Source organism: Carlito syrichta, unplaced genomic scaffold, assembly GCF_000164805.1.
Source record: "Carlito syrichta isolate Samal-C Ts95f unplaced genomic scaffold, Tarsius_syrichta-2.0.1 Scaffold301644, whole genome shotgun sequence".
NCBI lineage: Eukaryota > Metazoa > Chordata > Mammalia > Primates > Tarsiidae > Carlito > Carlito syrichta.
Genome location: NW_007245740.1, coordinates 64,066 through 81,837, shown reverse-complemented (window position 1 = coordinate 81,837; position 17,772 = coordinate 64,066). Strand labels below are relative to the sequence as shown.

The following is a 17,772-nucleotide window of genomic DNA, read 5'->3' as shown; positions in this document are numbered from 1 at the left end:
AGGTAAAGTTAATAGAGATCATAAGGGTGGGGTCCTTATCCATTAAGATTATTGTCCTTATAAGAAGAGACACCATTGTCTGTGGGGGAGGGGACAGTCTTTTGGGAAAACTAGATATTTGCATGCAAAATAAAGAGGTTGAACTCTTACCTAAAACCATATACAAAGATTTTTTCTTTTTTTTTTGAGTTGGAGTCTCAATCTGTCACCCAGACCAGAGTGCAGTGGCCACTCCCGGCCACCGCAGCCTCGACCTGCTGGGCTCCGGCAGTCCTTCCGCCCCAGCCTTCCAAGTAGCCGGAATTACAGGCATGTGCTACCATGCCCGGCTGATTTTCTGATTTATTGTAGAGATGAGGTCTCGCTGCCCAGGTGGGTCTCGAACCCGCGGGCTCAGGGAATCCACTCACCTCAGCCTCCCAAAGGTGTGGGATTACAGGCTGAGCCACCGAGCCCGGCTCATATACAAAGATTAATTCAAAATGAATCAAAGATCTAAAACATAAAATTCTTAGAAGAAAACATAGGGCAAAATCTTTACAACATTGAGTTTGGCAGTGATTTCTTGGGTAGGACAGCAAAGCATAGACTACAAAAGAAAAAATAAAGAAATTAAACCTCATGAAAATTTTAAACTCTTGTGCATCAAAAGATACTATCAGTAGAATAAAAAGGCAATCCATAGAATGGGAGAAAAAAAAAGTTCAAATTGTGTATCTAATAAGGGATTGAGATCCAGAATAAAGAACTCCTAAAACTCAACAACAAAAAAACCAATTCAAGAATAGACAAATGACTTGAATGGGCAAAGAAGATACACAAATGGTCAGTAAGCATATAAAAAGATGCTCAACATCGCTAATCATTAGAGAAATGCAGATCAAAACTGCAGCAAGAGTTGTGCATAGTGGCTTGTGCCGGTAGTCTCAGCTACCTGGGAGGCTGAGGCAGGGAAATTGCTTAAACACAGGAATTCAAATCCAGCCAGGGCAGTATCACAAGACCCCATATCTAAAAAGAAAAGAAAAGAAAAAAAAACTACAAGATACGGTCTCACACGTTAGGGTAACTACTATAGAAATTTTTTAAAGCAAGTGTTGGTGAGGATGGAGAAAAATTGGAACCCTTGAGCTCTGTTGGTGGGAATGGAAAATGGTACAACCACTGTGGAAAACAGTATGGCAGTTCCTCAGAAAGTTAAAAATAGAATTATGATCTCACAATTTCACTTCTTTATAAATACCGAAAAGAATTGAAAGCAGGATCTCAAAGAGATTCTTGTACACCTACGATTATAGAAGTATTATTCACAGTAACTAAAACATGGAAGCAACCTATGTCCATCAACAGATGAATAGATAAGCAGAATGTGGTTTATACACACAATGGAGTATTATTCAGCCTAAATAGGAAGACTGTTCTAACTAACACATGCTACAACATGGATAAACCTTGAGGATATTATGCTGACAGAAATAAGCCAGTCACAAAAAGAGAAATACTGTGTGATTCCACTTATGTGAGGTATTTAGAGTATGAGGTAGTCAAAAATCATAGAGACAGAAAGTAGAATGGTAGTTGCCAGGGGCTGGAGTGAGGGAGCAATGGGGAGTTAGTATTTAATGGGTTCAGAGTTTCAGTTTTACAAGATGAAGAATTATAGAGATGGATGTTGGTGACTGTTGCATAGCATTATGAGAGTATTTAATACCACTGAACTGTACACTTAAGATGCTTAAGGTGGTAAGTTTTATATATTTTACCCATAATAAAAAAATTTTTTAAAAAGATACCAGAGAGCTTGCTTGCTCATTCTGTACACATGCACAAAACAGAGATCATGTGAAGACACAGTGAGAAGCTGCCCAACTGTAATCCAGGAACGGGGCAGGACCCACACCTGCCAGCTTCTGGATCTTAGACTTTCTGTTCTCTAGAACTGTGACAGATAAATGTGTTGCTTAAGCTACCTAGACTGTGGTATTTTATTATAGAAGTCAAAGCAGACTTATACACATTCTAATCTCTCTGTTGATTCTTTAGCTATATGTTTGATTATTTTCTTAGTTATTGCTTTTGAGATTACAATAGCATCTTGAATTTATCGCAATATGCTTGAGGTTAATACTGACTTAATTCCAGTGAAACATAACAACATTGCTCCAGTATAGCTCCATTTTCTCCCATCTCCTTTGCAATTTTTATTTATATACATATATATAATCGATACGTTATAAACTCAACAATACAGTGTTGTAATTATGTAATTAAAACAAACATATTTCTTAAAACTCCTGAAAGAAAAAAAATTGCACACACTTTACATTTACAACATATTTATCACTTCCAATTGTCTTCATTTCCTTCCTGTGGATTCATGTTACTATGTGGTGTTATTTCCTTTCAAATTGAAGTGTTTTTTTTAAAGTATTTTTTAAGAAAAGTTGGCTAGCAATGAATTTTCACAGTTTTTGTTCATCTTTGAATGTCTTTAGTTTGTCTTTGTTTTGAAGGATAATTTCACTGAATATAGAATTTCTTGGTTGACTGTTTCAACACTTTGCATTTGTCTTTCCTCTGCCTTTTGGCCTTCATTATTTTGCAATAAGAAATCAGACACTAATTATATTGTTCTCCTATATGTGATGAGTTGCTTTTCTCTTGCAACTTTAAATATTTTACTTTTTCTCTTTCATTTTCTATAACTTTGCAGTAATTTTGAAATTATGAAGTATGGGTTTCCAACTTTGTTCTTTTTAAAGATTGTTTTAGCTATTCTGAGTTCCTTGTATTTCCATATGAATTTCAGGATTAACTTATCCATTTCTGCTAAAAAGGGAGTTGGAATTTTGATGGGATTTCATTGACTATTTACATCAATTTGGGGAGTATTATCATTTTAACAATATTAAGTGTTCTAATACACGAACATTGGATCTCTTTCCCTTTATTTAGGTCTTTAATTTCTTTCAACACTGTTTTGTAGTTTTCAGTAAAGAAGTCTTTCGCTTCTTTGGTAAAATTTATTATCAAGTATTTTATTATTTTTGATGCTATTATAAATGGAGTTTTTCTCTAAATTTTATTTTCAAATTTTCATTACTGGTGCATAGGTCTGCAACTAATTTTTGTAGATGGATCTCATATCCTGCAATCTTGCTGAACTCATTAATTAGCTCTGAAGATTCTTTTTAGATTCTCTAGGGGTTTTTATAAATAAGATCATATCATTTGCAAGTAGAGATTGTTTTACTTTTTCCTTTCCAACCTATGTATTTTTCTTGCCTAACTGCCATGGCTAAAACCTTCAGTACAATATTGAATACTAGGAACAAGAACAGACGTCCTTGTCTTTGTTCCTGATCTTAGGAGGAAACGGTCAGTCTTTCACCATGAAGTAGGATGTTCACTGTGAGGTTCTTGGAGATGTCCATTACGAAGGCTGAGGAAGTTCCCTTCTGGTTCTTTTTTATCATGAAGAAATGTTAGCTTCTTCAAGTGCTTTTTCTTTATCTATTGAGATGATCATTTGACTTTGTTCTTTGTTTTTGTATGTAGAAGTAACCTTACATTCCTAAGATAAATCCCAGTGGGTCATGATGTACAATTCTTTTTATATGCTGCTGGATTTGGTTTGCTAGTATTTTGTTGAGGGTTTTTGTATCTATATTCATAAGGGATGTTGGTCTGTAACTTTTTTTCCTTCTAATGTTTCTGTCTGGTTTTAGTATCAGGACTTCATGCTGGCCTCATAGAATAAGTTAGGAAATGTTCCCCACTTGGTCTTTTAAACATTTCTATTTTTCTGTTGAAAATCCCTATGTGTTGAGTCATTGTCATCATATTTTTCTTTAATTCTTTGAACTTATTTATAATAGTTGCTTTGAATGTATTTATGAAATGTAATATATGGGCCCACTCAGAGTTAGTTTCTGTTGACTGCCTTTTTACTTGAATGGGGTTACATTTTTCTATTTCTTTGCTTACCTCATAATTTTTGGTGAAATCCAGATCATCTCGATAGTATATTATAAGTCTGGGTTCTTGTATTTTTATCTGAGGTTTGTTTGTTTGTCTGATTGATCTTCATTTGTTTTGCTGTTTTGCCTGGGCCTAAACTGCAGAATCTGTGTCCACTGCATTGTGCAGCCTCTGATGTGTCTGCTCAAGTTTTTTACTTGTATTTTTTAGCCTGGCTTCCTAGGGGTTTCCACTTATCTTTATAGTTTAGTAGTCTGCCTGTGATTTGTCTATTGCTGTACTTCAACACCTTGCATCTCTAAAGCTCCCCCCTACCACCAGCTGATTATCTGTATGTGTTGGGTGCCAACCTCCAGCCAGTATCAAGTCCCTCATGATGTTGCATCTGTAGGCACTCTGGGTCTCCCTTGCACATGAGTGTGCTATTTCTGTCAGCCAAGGTTACAGCAGCCTTTCTCTGGCTCTCTTGTTTTCAGGGTTTCCCATTATTTTTTTCTGGCTGGTCCCTGCTCTCCTCAGCCAGGGCTGTCTGTGGGCCTCCCCGTGCCCTGCAAATTGATCACTCATAGCCAATGAAAGTATCTTCCTCCTACCTTGAGCCCACTTCCTCTGGAAGCAAAGCTTCCAGCCACCTAGCCCGGTACAGCTGTGCTCTCACCCAGCAGGGTTGGGGGTAGATGGGGCAGCCCAGGCAGGAAGTAAGAGGCCCTACTCATCCTACTATCTAGATAAGCTCAAGTGGATTTTCAAGAGGAAATGTTTTCCAACTTGTCTGCCTTTAGTTGATTTCCAGAGCCCTAAAATGGTTGGTTTTATCCTTTTATCTAGTTTCATACTTGGTTTATAGAGATAATTCACTGACTTCTAGACCATGGTAGCCAGCAGTCCCTCCTCAACAAGTACTCACTGAGTTGGTGACCTGCAGGTGTGTGATATCTCCTGCCAGGGTGGCATGCAGGCCACTGGATGGTATTTTGTCCGCTTTCTGTGTGTGTTAAGTGGTTCATACTGTGATTCATTTGGCAGTGTGGTTGGGTTACCGCACCTCTCAGCTGTAACGGGAGTGACTGTTATTGCAGCATGTTGCTCCATCCAGAACACACCAGAGCCTGTCTATTGGCGTCATAAGGAGATGAATTGTTCCATATTGCTAATTAGAAGTTTGGAATCTTTGCATGTCACAATGTTTTTAATGACAACTTTCAAGTGGAAATCTTTCTCAAATACCCTAAATAACTTTACCTTCCTGAATGGAAATGACTGTACCTCACTTGAAGGTGTCTTGGTGATGGTGGCTGATCACCTGCTTTTTATTGGGCTGAAATATAGTGGGTCCCTCAGCACCCTGAGGGGTTTCACACGTAAGTGCCCCCGTGCAGCTGGGCCCTGAGTTCTTAGGTAGCTCCCAGGGACTTTCATCTCCTCAAGCGTGACTTTTTAGAGGCATCTTTTCTCCAGGCTGAGGTCTGTGGTGTGACTTGATAGTCGGAACACGTGAGCCTGCTGTGGTGGGATGCATGGTGGCTGGAGTGGCATGGGTCTTTAGGGTTCAAGAGCCCATGGGTCTCATGTTTTGAGCATGTAATGGGAGACACCTGCCATCGTTGCTGCTTGAGGTTCTGTGCATTAAAATGTACCTGGCTTGTTTTAATCAGGTGTGGTGAGGCCAGCCGATAAGGAGGCAATACCATGAAGGAAGATCCTCTAGAAACGGGGCATGTGCAGCACACAGGGCCATAGGGAGTAGGGGAGGCCTGGCAGAGCCTGCTGTGGTTTTCACAGGGAGGAACGGGCAGGCCAGGCAGGCTGGGCTTAGGTTGGTTGGTCTGCTTCATGTAGCAGATGACAGGGACAGGAACTGCCCTGGTTATCTGATGTCCTGGGGTGATCAGGGCAGAGGAATGTTGGCTCCTGGAGCAGAATACCCAGGTATAGGAAGTGGTTCAGAGCGTGGCTCTGTACTGGTTGGATCCATATCATCCGTGTGCTGTTCCTAGGAGTTAGCCAGCCCTGAAGGGGTGATCTCTCCAGGTCAGCAAGACCCAAGTATGTCAACCATCCTGATATACAGAAAATAAAAAACCAGGGGAAGCCTGCTAAGGCAGTCATGCCTTCTTGTTCTTGGGATCTTCTGAAGGTCACCTAGAGACTCGAGTGCAATGATGCCAAGCACAGTGTCCTCCCACAGTCCACATGGCCCAGGGTAGAGTCAAGGCCCCTGCCAGGGGTGCAGAGCCTACTTTGTGCTTGGGGCCTCCCACAGGCCAGTGTCCACCCCATCCCAATCCAACATTCCATGATACACAGGCACTTGCCAGTCCTCAGGGCCACAGTGCTCAGGGAAGCTTAGCATGTGGGCTTTCCCATCAGGTAGGTTTCCCAGTTGGGGTCAATCAAACCATTAAGCAGCATTGCCTCAGAACAGAGTTGTCAGATCTTCCTTTTACTCTCACCAGGGAAGTGAGAAGAGTTAAAAACAGGTCAGATTCCATGCAGGGAGAACTGAAGGAACTTCTGAAGGGCTTGTGCCCTTCCAATGGTTCTCAGAGGAACAAGAGCCAGAGGGTGGAGGAAGAGGTCAATTTTCTAGATACCTGCAAAGCACCTCTGTATGCTAGGCATACACTGTGTGACGGTGGCTGCCTGCATGACCAGGTAGACCCCTCTCTTGCAGAACCCATGGGCCGGTGGAGATGAAAGCCATGGCCCAAGAGCACCTGTGTAAGCTGACACTCAGCCAGGACTGATTGGTTCCAGTTTCCAGGTATTGATATCAAACTGCTGATTTAGTCAGATTCTCTAAGTTGCAAAAGTGTATAAAGGAAGAACTCGGGGGTCAAGGGTCAGTGTGGATTCTCAGAGTTGTGTAGCCACTGAAGAACGCGATCTGCACATTGACCTGGTTCAGCTGCTGCTGATCTCAGGACAAGACAAATGACAGCTACAGAGAAGTACCACCAACTTGCGTGGGTTCTTCCTCCAGCTCATGGTATATGTTGACATGGACAGCATTGCTTTGTTCCCATCCCTGCAGGCAGCGTCTCCCACCGGGGCCCTCAGCATCTCAACCCGATGTCCAGTCAGACCAGCACCGCAAAGGCTCTGAGGTAATGTCCTGCATGTGACTTCCTAACTGTGTTTAAATGGTGAGATACGGACAATGTAAGACTTCCTCGAAATTTAACTCACTAGAAATAACTGCTGCTAAAATTGTAGTCTGTTGCTTTTTAATCCTATTTTTACATATTTCGAGTGAGATTCTGTTGGGTGTACTATTTTATACTTTGATTTTTTTGAAGGTAAGATATAACTTGGGCATTTGCCCCATTGCTAAAACCTCCAAAAGAGCCATGTGATGGCTGCATGATATTTTATTACAAGAATAGACCAGGGGTTGGCAGGTATTTTCTGTAAAAGGCAGGTCATAGGTATTCTTGGCCTTTGGGGCAACACACAGCTCTGCCCCTGTGCTGGGAAGCCAGCAGGCAGTGTGTAGACGAGTGGGCATGGCATGTTCCAATAAAACTTTCCTTACAAAGACAGCTGGCAGGCTGGACTGGCCCACGGATTGCAGCCTTCCAGCCCCTGCAGGGACAGTCATTCACTGCTCTTTTCAAACCTTGGCTTAGCCTCCCACTTCCTCTGCTGCTAATTTAGGCACACACTGATATCTCTGCACACAGAGGTCAAAACCCTCCCTGTCAGCCCCCCAGAGCTCTGGAGCAGTTTCTGGCACCTGTGGTCAAGTCTACCCCTGGCTGCCCACCGATCCTCACCACTCTCCAGCTCACCTCTCGCTCCCCTGTCAGTCCTGAGGAGCTGGCCTCCGTGGTGTTCACTGACCCCGCAGCATCTGTTCATTTCATCCACTCACTGCCTTCAGGTTCCCCTGGGGTCTCTCTGCACTCCGCATACTACAGACAGATGATGGGCAGACAGTACATGCAGGGTGGATCTTAGCAAGAGTGGGCAAGTGGGCCCTGGTCAAAGTCAGCCTAGGGGACTGTGAGGCCAGGTCCAGTAGCAGAAGGAAATAGGAGGTCAGCAGGGCCCCTGGGCTCCTCTGTAGTGTGTGCTCAGCTTCTTGTTCATATTGACTGGGAAAGGCATCGATTGTAACTCAACCACTGTCAGCACCGCACAGAGGAGGGGTCCGGTGGGAAGGCTGCTGATGACCATAACGGCAGCCATCCTCAAGGGACCTGCTCACGGTACCTCAGCCCAAAGGAGATTCCCCAAAAGGGTGACTGGCAAGTGTTGCACTTGCTGCTCATGTGACCGTCAACTCTGGATGTGGCACAGGTCATGCTCGGAGGTGGCCTTAAAACTACCCAGTGGTCAGTGCTGGAATGATCATGTCACCAAAGGCGTTTGAAGCATTCATGACTTTGTGTTTGTTGAATTTATTAGGATTCCACCTTTGCAAATCTCCTACAAGGGACCATCACAAACTCCAGCATCCCAGGTACCAGGCAGAGCAGGAAGAGGTGCCTCTTCCAGCCTCGGGAGCTCCCCAGCTGGCTTTCCCCAAGCGCTGCCCCCCAGGCAGCCAATCAGCATCTCCGGCCTGCTGCAGAGGCAGCGTTTAGGCAAGTGCTTGGCCAACTTGGAAAAGTAAAGTCTTCTCTGGAAGAGTGCATGTGTAAGAGAAAATGTTTCAATAAATATGTATTACAAAGGGAGATGGAAAGCTTTAAATGTTCTTGACAATTGTGTTTCTGAGCTTTTCATTAGTAGTTCTGAAATTCAATGTTGTTCACTTTTCTATTTATTGAGGATTTTCAAGTTATGACTTAAATGTTTTAATAATACTCTATGCGAGGACTAAGATGGCATCTGAATTTTTAAAAATACATGTTTAAACTAATGAACTATTTTCCCCCAACTTATGTTTCTTATTTGACATTTGCATTCTCATTTTCTTCAACAGTGTAAACTTTTGAAATCGCTTTAAAGACAAAGCTAACGTCTTTTTACTATGACCCTCGATGCTTCCTACAGGACCTACTCATCCCGGGGGATTTACGCATGAAAGATGAGCACATTCCTGCCATCCCTATCTGCTGGTCTTCAGTTCTTCAGCCAGCCCACCCGCATGTATACCATAGACATCAAATGCCATTGTGCTTCCTTTCTTGATGGAATAATTAAGTAATGCACCGAATAAAGTATTTTTCTGATTACCTGGGGTAGCATATATATGATACGTTTGAAACTTTGCTTTTAACACCTTAGGACTTCCTTTAAACTCTTTGCACTGGAGACATTTCATGGATCACCTACCAGCAACTTGACCACACTTTTTTACAACATAGTGAAAAACGAATCACTTCATTTAAAATAGTATAGTGTTGGAACCAATTATTTTATTGCACTGATATTTGGCTTATAATAGAATTTTGGACACTGAGGAACTTACTTATGGCAAATCAAAATTTTATATCTTATATTTTTCTAACGTGGTAATGCGTGAAATAATCACTGACATGCATTGCAGGTTCATTGATACATGTGGTGCAATAGTACTTTGAAACCTTCCACCTGGTGTTTTTCTTTTATTTTTAAATTTTTTTTTTATTTATTGAACAGATGAGGTCTTACCAAGTTTCCCGGGCTAGTCTCAAACCCATGGGCTCAGGCAATCCACTCGCCTCGGCCTCCCAAAGTGCTGGGATTACAGGCTGAGCCACCGAGCCCACCTGGTATCTTTCTATTTGAGCAGACAATGCAGTCTTGTTTTCTTCCTACCACATTAAAAATATGTAATTTAGCAGGGGGTGGGGACCTGCAGCCTGGGCAGCTAGAGAGATGATGGGGCCGAACAATAGACCGGCAATGGAGCCCTGAGTTTCCAGCGAGGTCTCCCAGTGGTAAAACCAAAGCCATTGCTTTTGAAGTTGTTAAAGTCTGTTGGCGCACAAAAAGACACACGATGAAAGAGGTTCTATTTTATCTTGGCCAGTACATCATGACTGAATGCCTGTATGATGAAAAGCAGCAGCATATTGTGTATTGTTCAAATGACCTTCTGGGAGAGCTGTTTGGCATGCCCAGCCTCTCTGTTAAAAAGCACAGGAAAATATATACAATGATCTACTTAAACTTGGTGGTAGTTAACCAGCAGGAACCTTCAATCTCTGGAACACCCATCTGTGAGTGAGGACAGGTGTCACCCTGAAGATAGGAGTGATCAAAAGGACCTTGTGCCAAAGCTACAAGAAGAAAAGACTTCGTCTTCACACGTAGCTTCCAGACTATCTACCTCATCTAGAAAGAGAGCTGTCAGTGAACAAAGAGAACGCCAACGAGCTGCCAGGTGAGCGAGAGAGGAAACAGCACAAGTCGGACACTATCGCCTCTCGCTGTCGTCTGACGAAAGTCTGGCCCTGTGTATGGTTTGGGAGATCTGCAGCGAGAGAGCCAGCAGCAGAGACGACCAGCCCTGATCTTGATGCCAGGGTGCCGTCCAGCCCTGATCTTGATGCCAGTGTAAGTGAACATTCAGGTGATTGGTTGGACCAGGATTCAGTTTCAGATCCATTTAGAGTAGAATCTGAAGTTGAGTCTCTTGATTCAGAAGATTACAGCCTCAGTGAAGAAGGACAGGAACTCTCCACTGAAGATGATGAGATGTATCGGGTTACTGTGTCCCAGGCAGGGGAGGACAAAATGGACTCATTTGAAGAAGATCTGAAAATTTCCTTAGCTGACTACTGGAAGTGCCTCGCGTGCAGGGAAGTGAACCCTCCCGCGCCACCGCATTGCAACAGATACTGGGCCCTGCATGATATAGCTGGCTTCCCAAGGACAAAGGGAAGGACAGAGGGGACTCCCCTGAGAAGGCCACCCTGGAGCACCCTGCACAGACTGAGAAGGGCTTCGACGATCCGGACTGTAAAATGACTGCAGTGAGCAATTTCAAGGAGTCAAGTCCCGAGGAAAACTACAAGAAAGCCACACCAGCCTCCCAGTCACAGGAGAGTGAGAACTACTCCCAGCCATCCACTTAATCTAGTAACATCGTTTGTAGCAGCCAGGAAGACTTCTGAGAGCACGAAAGGGAAGACACACAAGATAGAGAAGATGGCATGGAGGCTAGCTTTCTCTTCAACACCATCGAGTCCTGTGTGATCCGCCAAGGTCGACAAGAATGGGTGCGTTGTACACAGCAAAACCAGATACCTCAGGGCCCGCCTCCCATGCACCAGGAAGCTAAAAAAGAGACACAAGCCCTGCCTGGTGTGTGGGCAGCCCATACAGATGATCGTGCTGACCGACTTCCCCTAGCCGGCCCCATGGCAGCTTTGCTCCTGACTGTAGGACCTGGGCTCCTAGGCAGCATGATGTCTATTTTTATTTATTTATAGCCAAATGAGACATGTCTCATTCTGGATAGATTTCCTTTCTTTAGTGCAATTTACCTACCTTGGGAAAGGAATCGTGAATAAATTTACTCCCATTTAGGAAAAAATGATAATATGTAATTTATTGTCCAGTCTGTTGTTCGAAGACCCATGTGGAAGGACACACTTGTGATTCCTGAAAACCACTTCTCAACTGATCAATCATAAGTTTGACAGACGTGAGACATAGGTTTTTCATTGTTTTTGGATGAAAAACTTCAGGGAAACATACATTTTTGAAAAGTTTGCATTTGCATAAGTTTCACCAGTAGTCTTCTATGTTCCCTAACAGCTGAGTGGTTTGCTAGATTTATGATTTCAAGGTTAAGTGTTACTGTTGGAGGCAAAATGAATTCCCACTAGTCGGTTCACTGTTAGAAGGTATTCCAACTGCAGCTCTTTGGGGAGACAGATAGGGTCTGATGCACACCTGAGCCATGACATGAGGTATGCACACCAACCACACAGGCAAAACCAGGCAGTTCAGGCCAGCTCTGCTGCATCTGGTGTTACCTGTGGTTTACTGCACATTCTGTGAGTGTGATACTCAATGCTGGTGTGTGACACTGTGCTGCCTCCAGAGATGAATTCGGACCCAAGCTCACCTTGCAGGTGGGGCCTCTGTGCGTGAACCCTCTTCCTCTGTGGGGCAGGAGAAGCCTCCCTGCCGGAGACACTCCTGCACTCTGGCTCACAGATGGGCTCAGACCCCACATTGCTCCCGTGACAAAGGGACCTCACCAGGCTGGAAAAGAGGCTTATAGGGTTAATTCTAATCCTTTATTTTTCATTTACCTAATAATTGTCAACTTTGGTATCTCACTTGAGTAGGTCTTACAGCAGCCAACTAGAATGTGGTGCAAGAAGAATCACACCACCCTTTTCTGTAGACTGTGCTGAGACTCAGGCAGGCCGTATACTGAATGAAGACTTCCCAGTAAGGATATGCACCGCCTGAAGCCCCACTGTCCCTGGCCCTTGAGATGCGGGGATACCTCAGATGCCATGAGGAAGGACCACCCTCATGTGTGTCTGTGGGTCCTTCTGACCCACACATAACTATTCCCCTGAGAGTTTACTTTGTCCCCAAAATATGGGCTAAAGCCAAATGTTCAGAAATCACATAGTAATATACATGTTCTAAATTGGTTCCATTCCCAAGAATTTCTGAATGCTATAAAATCCCTAATAATGGTATAGATCTTTCCCTATGCTTAATATGTAATAATACATGATCATTTCAAACATTGAGATGCAGGCTAAGGAGTTCCAGACTAACTTGGACAACATAATAAGAACCCATATCTACAAAAATATTTTAAAATTAACTGGGCTTGGTGGCATCTGTAGTCCCAGCAACACAGGAGGCTGAGGTGGGAGGATTCCTTGAGCACAGGAGTTTGAGGCTGCAGTGAACTATGATAGCACCACTGCACTTCTGCCTGGGCAATGGAGTAAGACCTCATCTCTAAAGTAGATAATAGTCATTAAAGCTATAGTCTGTGAAATATAATGGTGAAAATAACTTCCAGTCCCATCTTCCCCAGCTCCAGTTCCTGTTGTGGACCTTACCAGACTCGTTTCACCGCATCAGTGTGGGTTTTGGGAGTGATTCTGGGGGTGTTGGGGGTGATTCTGCAAAGGGGCACAGCTGGGGGTGATTCTGCAAAGGGGCACAGCAGAGGACCATACCCATGACTGCAGTGTTCCTGAAAGACTTCTCTGAAAACTCTGCCGAAGAGATTTCCCCTCAGGAGTAGCCTGGGGTCCACATCACCTTCCTGGGCCTCTCCATTCTCTGCAAGCAGAGGCTGGGCCTCTTATCCAGGTTGACTGTTGACCCACAGTTTAAAAAGCTTGCTGTTATTTCCACCATTTCACTTTGCTTTGTAGACATAAATTTTGATGCCATATTTTTAACATTTCATGTTGTTTGTTTTGTTTGCTTATCACAACTGAACTCGCATCGGGCCAGTTTATGTCCTGTGGGCATCTGGGCAAGTGGAGACATTTGCCACAGTCAGTCCCTTCATCTTGAGTCATCAGTAGCATTTGCATGTGTATTTTTGTTTTCCAGTAGTTGTAATTTAAAAAGGCAAAATATATTAATATCCAGAAAATCGCACAAGCATAGAGGTGACAGACAGCACTGCCAAGTTTGAAACCCTGTCTGTCGTCACTCTACACGTGAAAGTCTAGAAACAGTGTGTGGCTGATTAGTATCTCGTGAAGCATGAGCTGTGTGAAGACAGGATGTGTAAACGTTCAGGGCCTGGCGTGGGGTTGGCACAAGGCAGTGGAGGCGGCAGGGAGGCAGGACCACAGAGGGTAGCATCCCCTGCTCTCCCAGATATCCTGGGTTGGGGCATGGGCCTTTTCTAAGGCTTCCTGGATCCTGAGTGTGAGTGCCATGTGTGGAGTCCCCAAGCTCAGCCCTGCTACCTTGCAGCCCTTCCTGGTGGTGTCTTGCAGTCTAGCTGGAGGTGGGGGTGTGCTGCCTTAGTGTGGTCACGTGACGGCCACCAGGTGCCCACCACTTGGATTTTTTTGTTTTCTTGCAGCCACAGAGCTCAGATGTCACTGTGGGCCTCACTAAGACGACCTAGGGAGTCAGCCGCCCACAAGAATGTGACTTTCAAGTTATGCACATATGTGATGGGGGGAATTCAGAAGTGCTGGGGGAATGCACGCATTTCTTGTCTTTTTTTTTTTTTTTTTTTACTAAGCTTGAATTTTGAGGGAAAGAAACATTTGAGACCAAAACTGATGTTTATGAACCAGAGACATCACTAATGCCATTTGGAAGAAACACTCTTAAAGGGACCTGGCCAGGAGGAGTGAAATCGTTCATTTGATTGATTAACAGAGTCAGAGTCCATGAGTTCAAGGAACATTCTTCAGGAAAATAATATAATTCTTATTCAAATTGATCGAATTTTGTTTCCTTCAAGATGTTTGCTATTAATAATGCTGTTGTATCACATTAAATGGGAAAATGGTCATTTTGAGTACAGTGTGGGAATGTTTAATTTCGTAGCTAGTTTACAGGTAACATACTTTCGGGTAGTCAGAGGAAGGTCTCAAGGCCAAGTTCACATCCATTCCCCCTAGAGCCGGCCCTGTACGGCCTCTGCTCGCAGTTCCCCCCTGGCACACTAGAGGGTGCTAGACCGAGTGAGGCTCCGTGGTGTCCCTAAGTCCAAAGTGGATTAATTTTACAGAAAACAAGCTGTCCATTCAGCCCTGCCCAGGTTGAATCTTTAAAAGCGTTAGGCAGTTGAAAATTACAAAGGTAAAATGGGGTGATGAGGTAAGATTGAGAAGTTCCATTTACACCGAGTGAAGGCCACGCAGAGCAGCAGGCATGGCCAGTGCTATCCACCACCATCCGCCCGCCACCTTCTCTCCATGGTCAGGGAGCAGTGGGGGAGGGTTCCCTGAAAGTGCACCTGATGGGTTATTCTCTGTGGAGTAGCAGAACAATGACCCAAAGGTAAAGGTGTAGACAGAACATTCAAGCAAGGTTTGCAGATGCAGGTGGCAATCTCCCTCAGAAACTGTTCTGTGGAGTAATCCACACTGAGCCTCGGGCAGCCTTTAGACTGTATTCTTGTTCTTATGAACAGACCTCCCACATGGCCCTAAGAATCCTGTGCAAAGTGTGGATTAAAACAGCAACAACTGCAGACTCCCCAGGGGGTGAGTGCCGTGTTCTGTGTTTTCAACACAGTGTTTCTATGTGCCTGTGAGTGTTCTTTGTAACCTACACCCAGGCCATGTATGTGTACTGCACCCAGTAGGTACAGAATCAGTATCTGACTGCTCATCTACCATTGTGATGCTTCCGCCTGGCTCAACCACCACAGGTGCTTGGAGGTGGAGTAGCCGCAGCGTTCCCAGTTCTCCTCTGGGTGCCGGGGTTGGGTCTCTGCCTCCAGGCAGCTCCTTTCATCGAGAGTGTCTTCCAGACTTGTTTCTCATCTTTCAGAATTCCTGCTTGATTGGGGGCAGACATTTGTTTGGGTTTTATAAAAGTGCTCCCACTTGATGTACTGCAGACACCCCTGTGCTGGGTGTGAGCTCTTATCACAGGAGACCACCCTGCACAGCCATTCCAGAGGGCACAGGGCTTCATTTTTCCCTGTCACCGACAGTGCTGCAGGGAGCACTATCATGTATCCTGTCCTCAATGCTGAGCCAAGTCCTCCTGGGCTGAGTCCTCCCCAGGCACTGCCTCACCCCTCCCTTCTCACCTGCCAGCTGAGCCACCCAGGACTCGTGGACAAGCACCCTTGCACCTAGCTCAGCACCCAGCACCTTTACTGCACACCCTGACAGGGCACCGAAGGCTAGGGGGACTGAGGCTCTACAGATCACAAGCAGGAGCAGCTTAAAGATATGGTCCCAGGACCACCAGGAGGTGAGGAGGGACTGCCGTGAGGGTCTGCAGCCTGTGAATGCCAGAAGAGAGCAGGGGTCGGCCTTGATGCTGGCGGGAGGGAGGGCAGGACCGGCAGACAGGCAGGGGGCACGGCCTAGAGGGTGAAAAGGACCTAGAGGGGCAAAGATGACGGGTGCCAACCATGCCATTCAAGGTTCTGGAGCCCTGACACAAGACAGGGTGGCGAGGGGCCTTGGAGCCACCACAGAGAGAGGCGTCAGGACAGAGGATTTGAGCATGGCCTGCCATGGGCGCCACTGCACACACCCGCCGGGCAGCCGGCCAGGCTCAGCCTCTCTTGGCATCCACCCCGAGGAGCCACACTGGCTGCCATCTGGCAGGAATTTCACTTTTAGCTTTAAAATTTCCATGGATGAACAGTGTAAAGCTAGGTATTAACTTACAATTGCGAGACGCATTTTCAAAAGTGAAAGAATATCCAACTGGCACTGTTTTCCCAGCAGCAGACCAAGTAGACCACGACCCGCAGGCTGTGGGAGAGATGACGCTTTACTCTGAGGACACAGTGTCTGGGACGGGATTGCTGGGCCCTGGGCCTGGCATTGAGACCCAGGAGTGGGCAAAACAAGACTGGGGGGTGACAGCAAACATGACCCCAAGGGAGTCGGGAGTCAGGAGCCCCCAACCTCCATCACCAGACCCCACAGAATGGGCTTTATCGGAAGAACAATCCGGAGACCCCAGAACCAATATGAAGACCAAGGAGGATCTGGTCTCCGGTGATGGGCAGCCACCAAGGAGGTAGGTCCGGTCAAAATGACCACAGGACCTTCTGCTTCTGCCTGGCCCCCTCTGTGGACCCATCATCACGGACACCCCCGCCGCCAGGGTGTCTTGGAGGCTTGCTACCTCTTGCTGGGCACAAGTACCCAACTAAGGGCCTGAGTCCTTGGTGTCTGCACCGCTGCTCGTTATCCTGGCAGGAGCTTCCACCCACCACCAGACTGGGAGGGCCACGTGCCCCTCGTCAGCTTCCCTGGGGCAGTGGCTGACACTGACCCGAACTGGACCCCCCAACCGGGTGGAGCGGGGCCTGAGCAGCCCCAAAATGTCAAACCTATTCCTCAGATACGTGCAGGTACTGCTCTGGAGAGGACAAAAAGTCTTTCAAACCCAGCAACTGTAAATACGAAGGGAGGTTTTGAACAAGTTTTATTTTCAGACCAAGAGGAAATTCCTAAAATTCTTAAGTGGTAAATCCAAGACTTTGCACACCAATTCCACAACGTGCTGATGGAGCCAGGGTGGAGGTGCACGTCAGGGAAGGTCTTGCAGGAAGAGAGCTCTCTCCCTCCCCCATCAATGGCACTGTTTGTTACGTTCAGTTTTGAAAGAATTTTACACGTACAGAAAAGTCACCATAGTCACGCTAATACTAGAAGCCACTGCCATCACCCAGATTTGCCTGCTGTTGACGATTTGTCCATTTGGGCTTTGTTACTTGGGATGTACATGCACACACATACTCGCATACACATGTGCACACACGTGCATGCACTCATGCTCACTCCTGCGTGCAGCGTTTTCTGAGCCATCTGATAGGTGCAGACACCGTGGCCCTTTTCTCTGCATTCTTGTGCCCATTTTTTACGAATGAAGATGCCTCCTGTGCAGCCTCAAGGACAGACACTAGATGTCAGCTCTCTTGTCCACACTTCAGCTCGTCCAACATGGTGGTGCTGTCTCCCGGTTCAGCCTGGCATTCATGCAGCGTGAGACACCTCCTTGGTGTCCTTTAACCAGAAACATTCTCCCAGCCCTCCTTTGTTTTGAGTAGAGTGGCTCTAACTGGCTTCGCATCTGTTCCCTCATGTACAGATGCAAATCAGACGTGTCCTTCTGGTGGGTGCAGGAGGGCCATTCCCTCCCTAAGGACAAACAGGTCACACTTGCACGGTGGGCCACGAAGCTGCACACTGCATAGCA

The 17,772-nt window shown here is 45.6% G+C and overlaps 1 protein-coding gene and 1 pseudogene across 2 annotated transcripts in view; both read left to right on the top strand.

Annotated features, from left to right (window-relative positions):
- The window catches only part of RNF212 (ring finger protein 212), a 55,892-nt gene extending 47,322 nt beyond the window's left edge, over window positions 1-8,570 (top strand). Inside the window, 4 exon segments of the mRNA XM_021710914.1 lie at window positions 6,656-6,702; window positions 7,016-7,088; window positions 8,051-8,192; window positions 8,392-8,570. Coding sequence (XP_021566589.1) covers window positions 6,656-6,702; window positions 7,016-7,088; window positions 8,051-8,192; window positions 8,392-8,570 — 441 coding nt within the window.
- A 1,285-nt stretch (window positions 8,571-9,855) lies between these two features.
- LOC103257334 lies at window positions 9,856-11,268 on the top strand (annotated as a pseudogene). The gene has a single exon (XR_002481808.1). The product of XR_002481808.1 is annotated as an E3 ubiquitin-protein ligase Mdm2 pseudogene (transcript).
- Window positions 11,269-17,772: the final 6,504 nt, after the last annotated feature.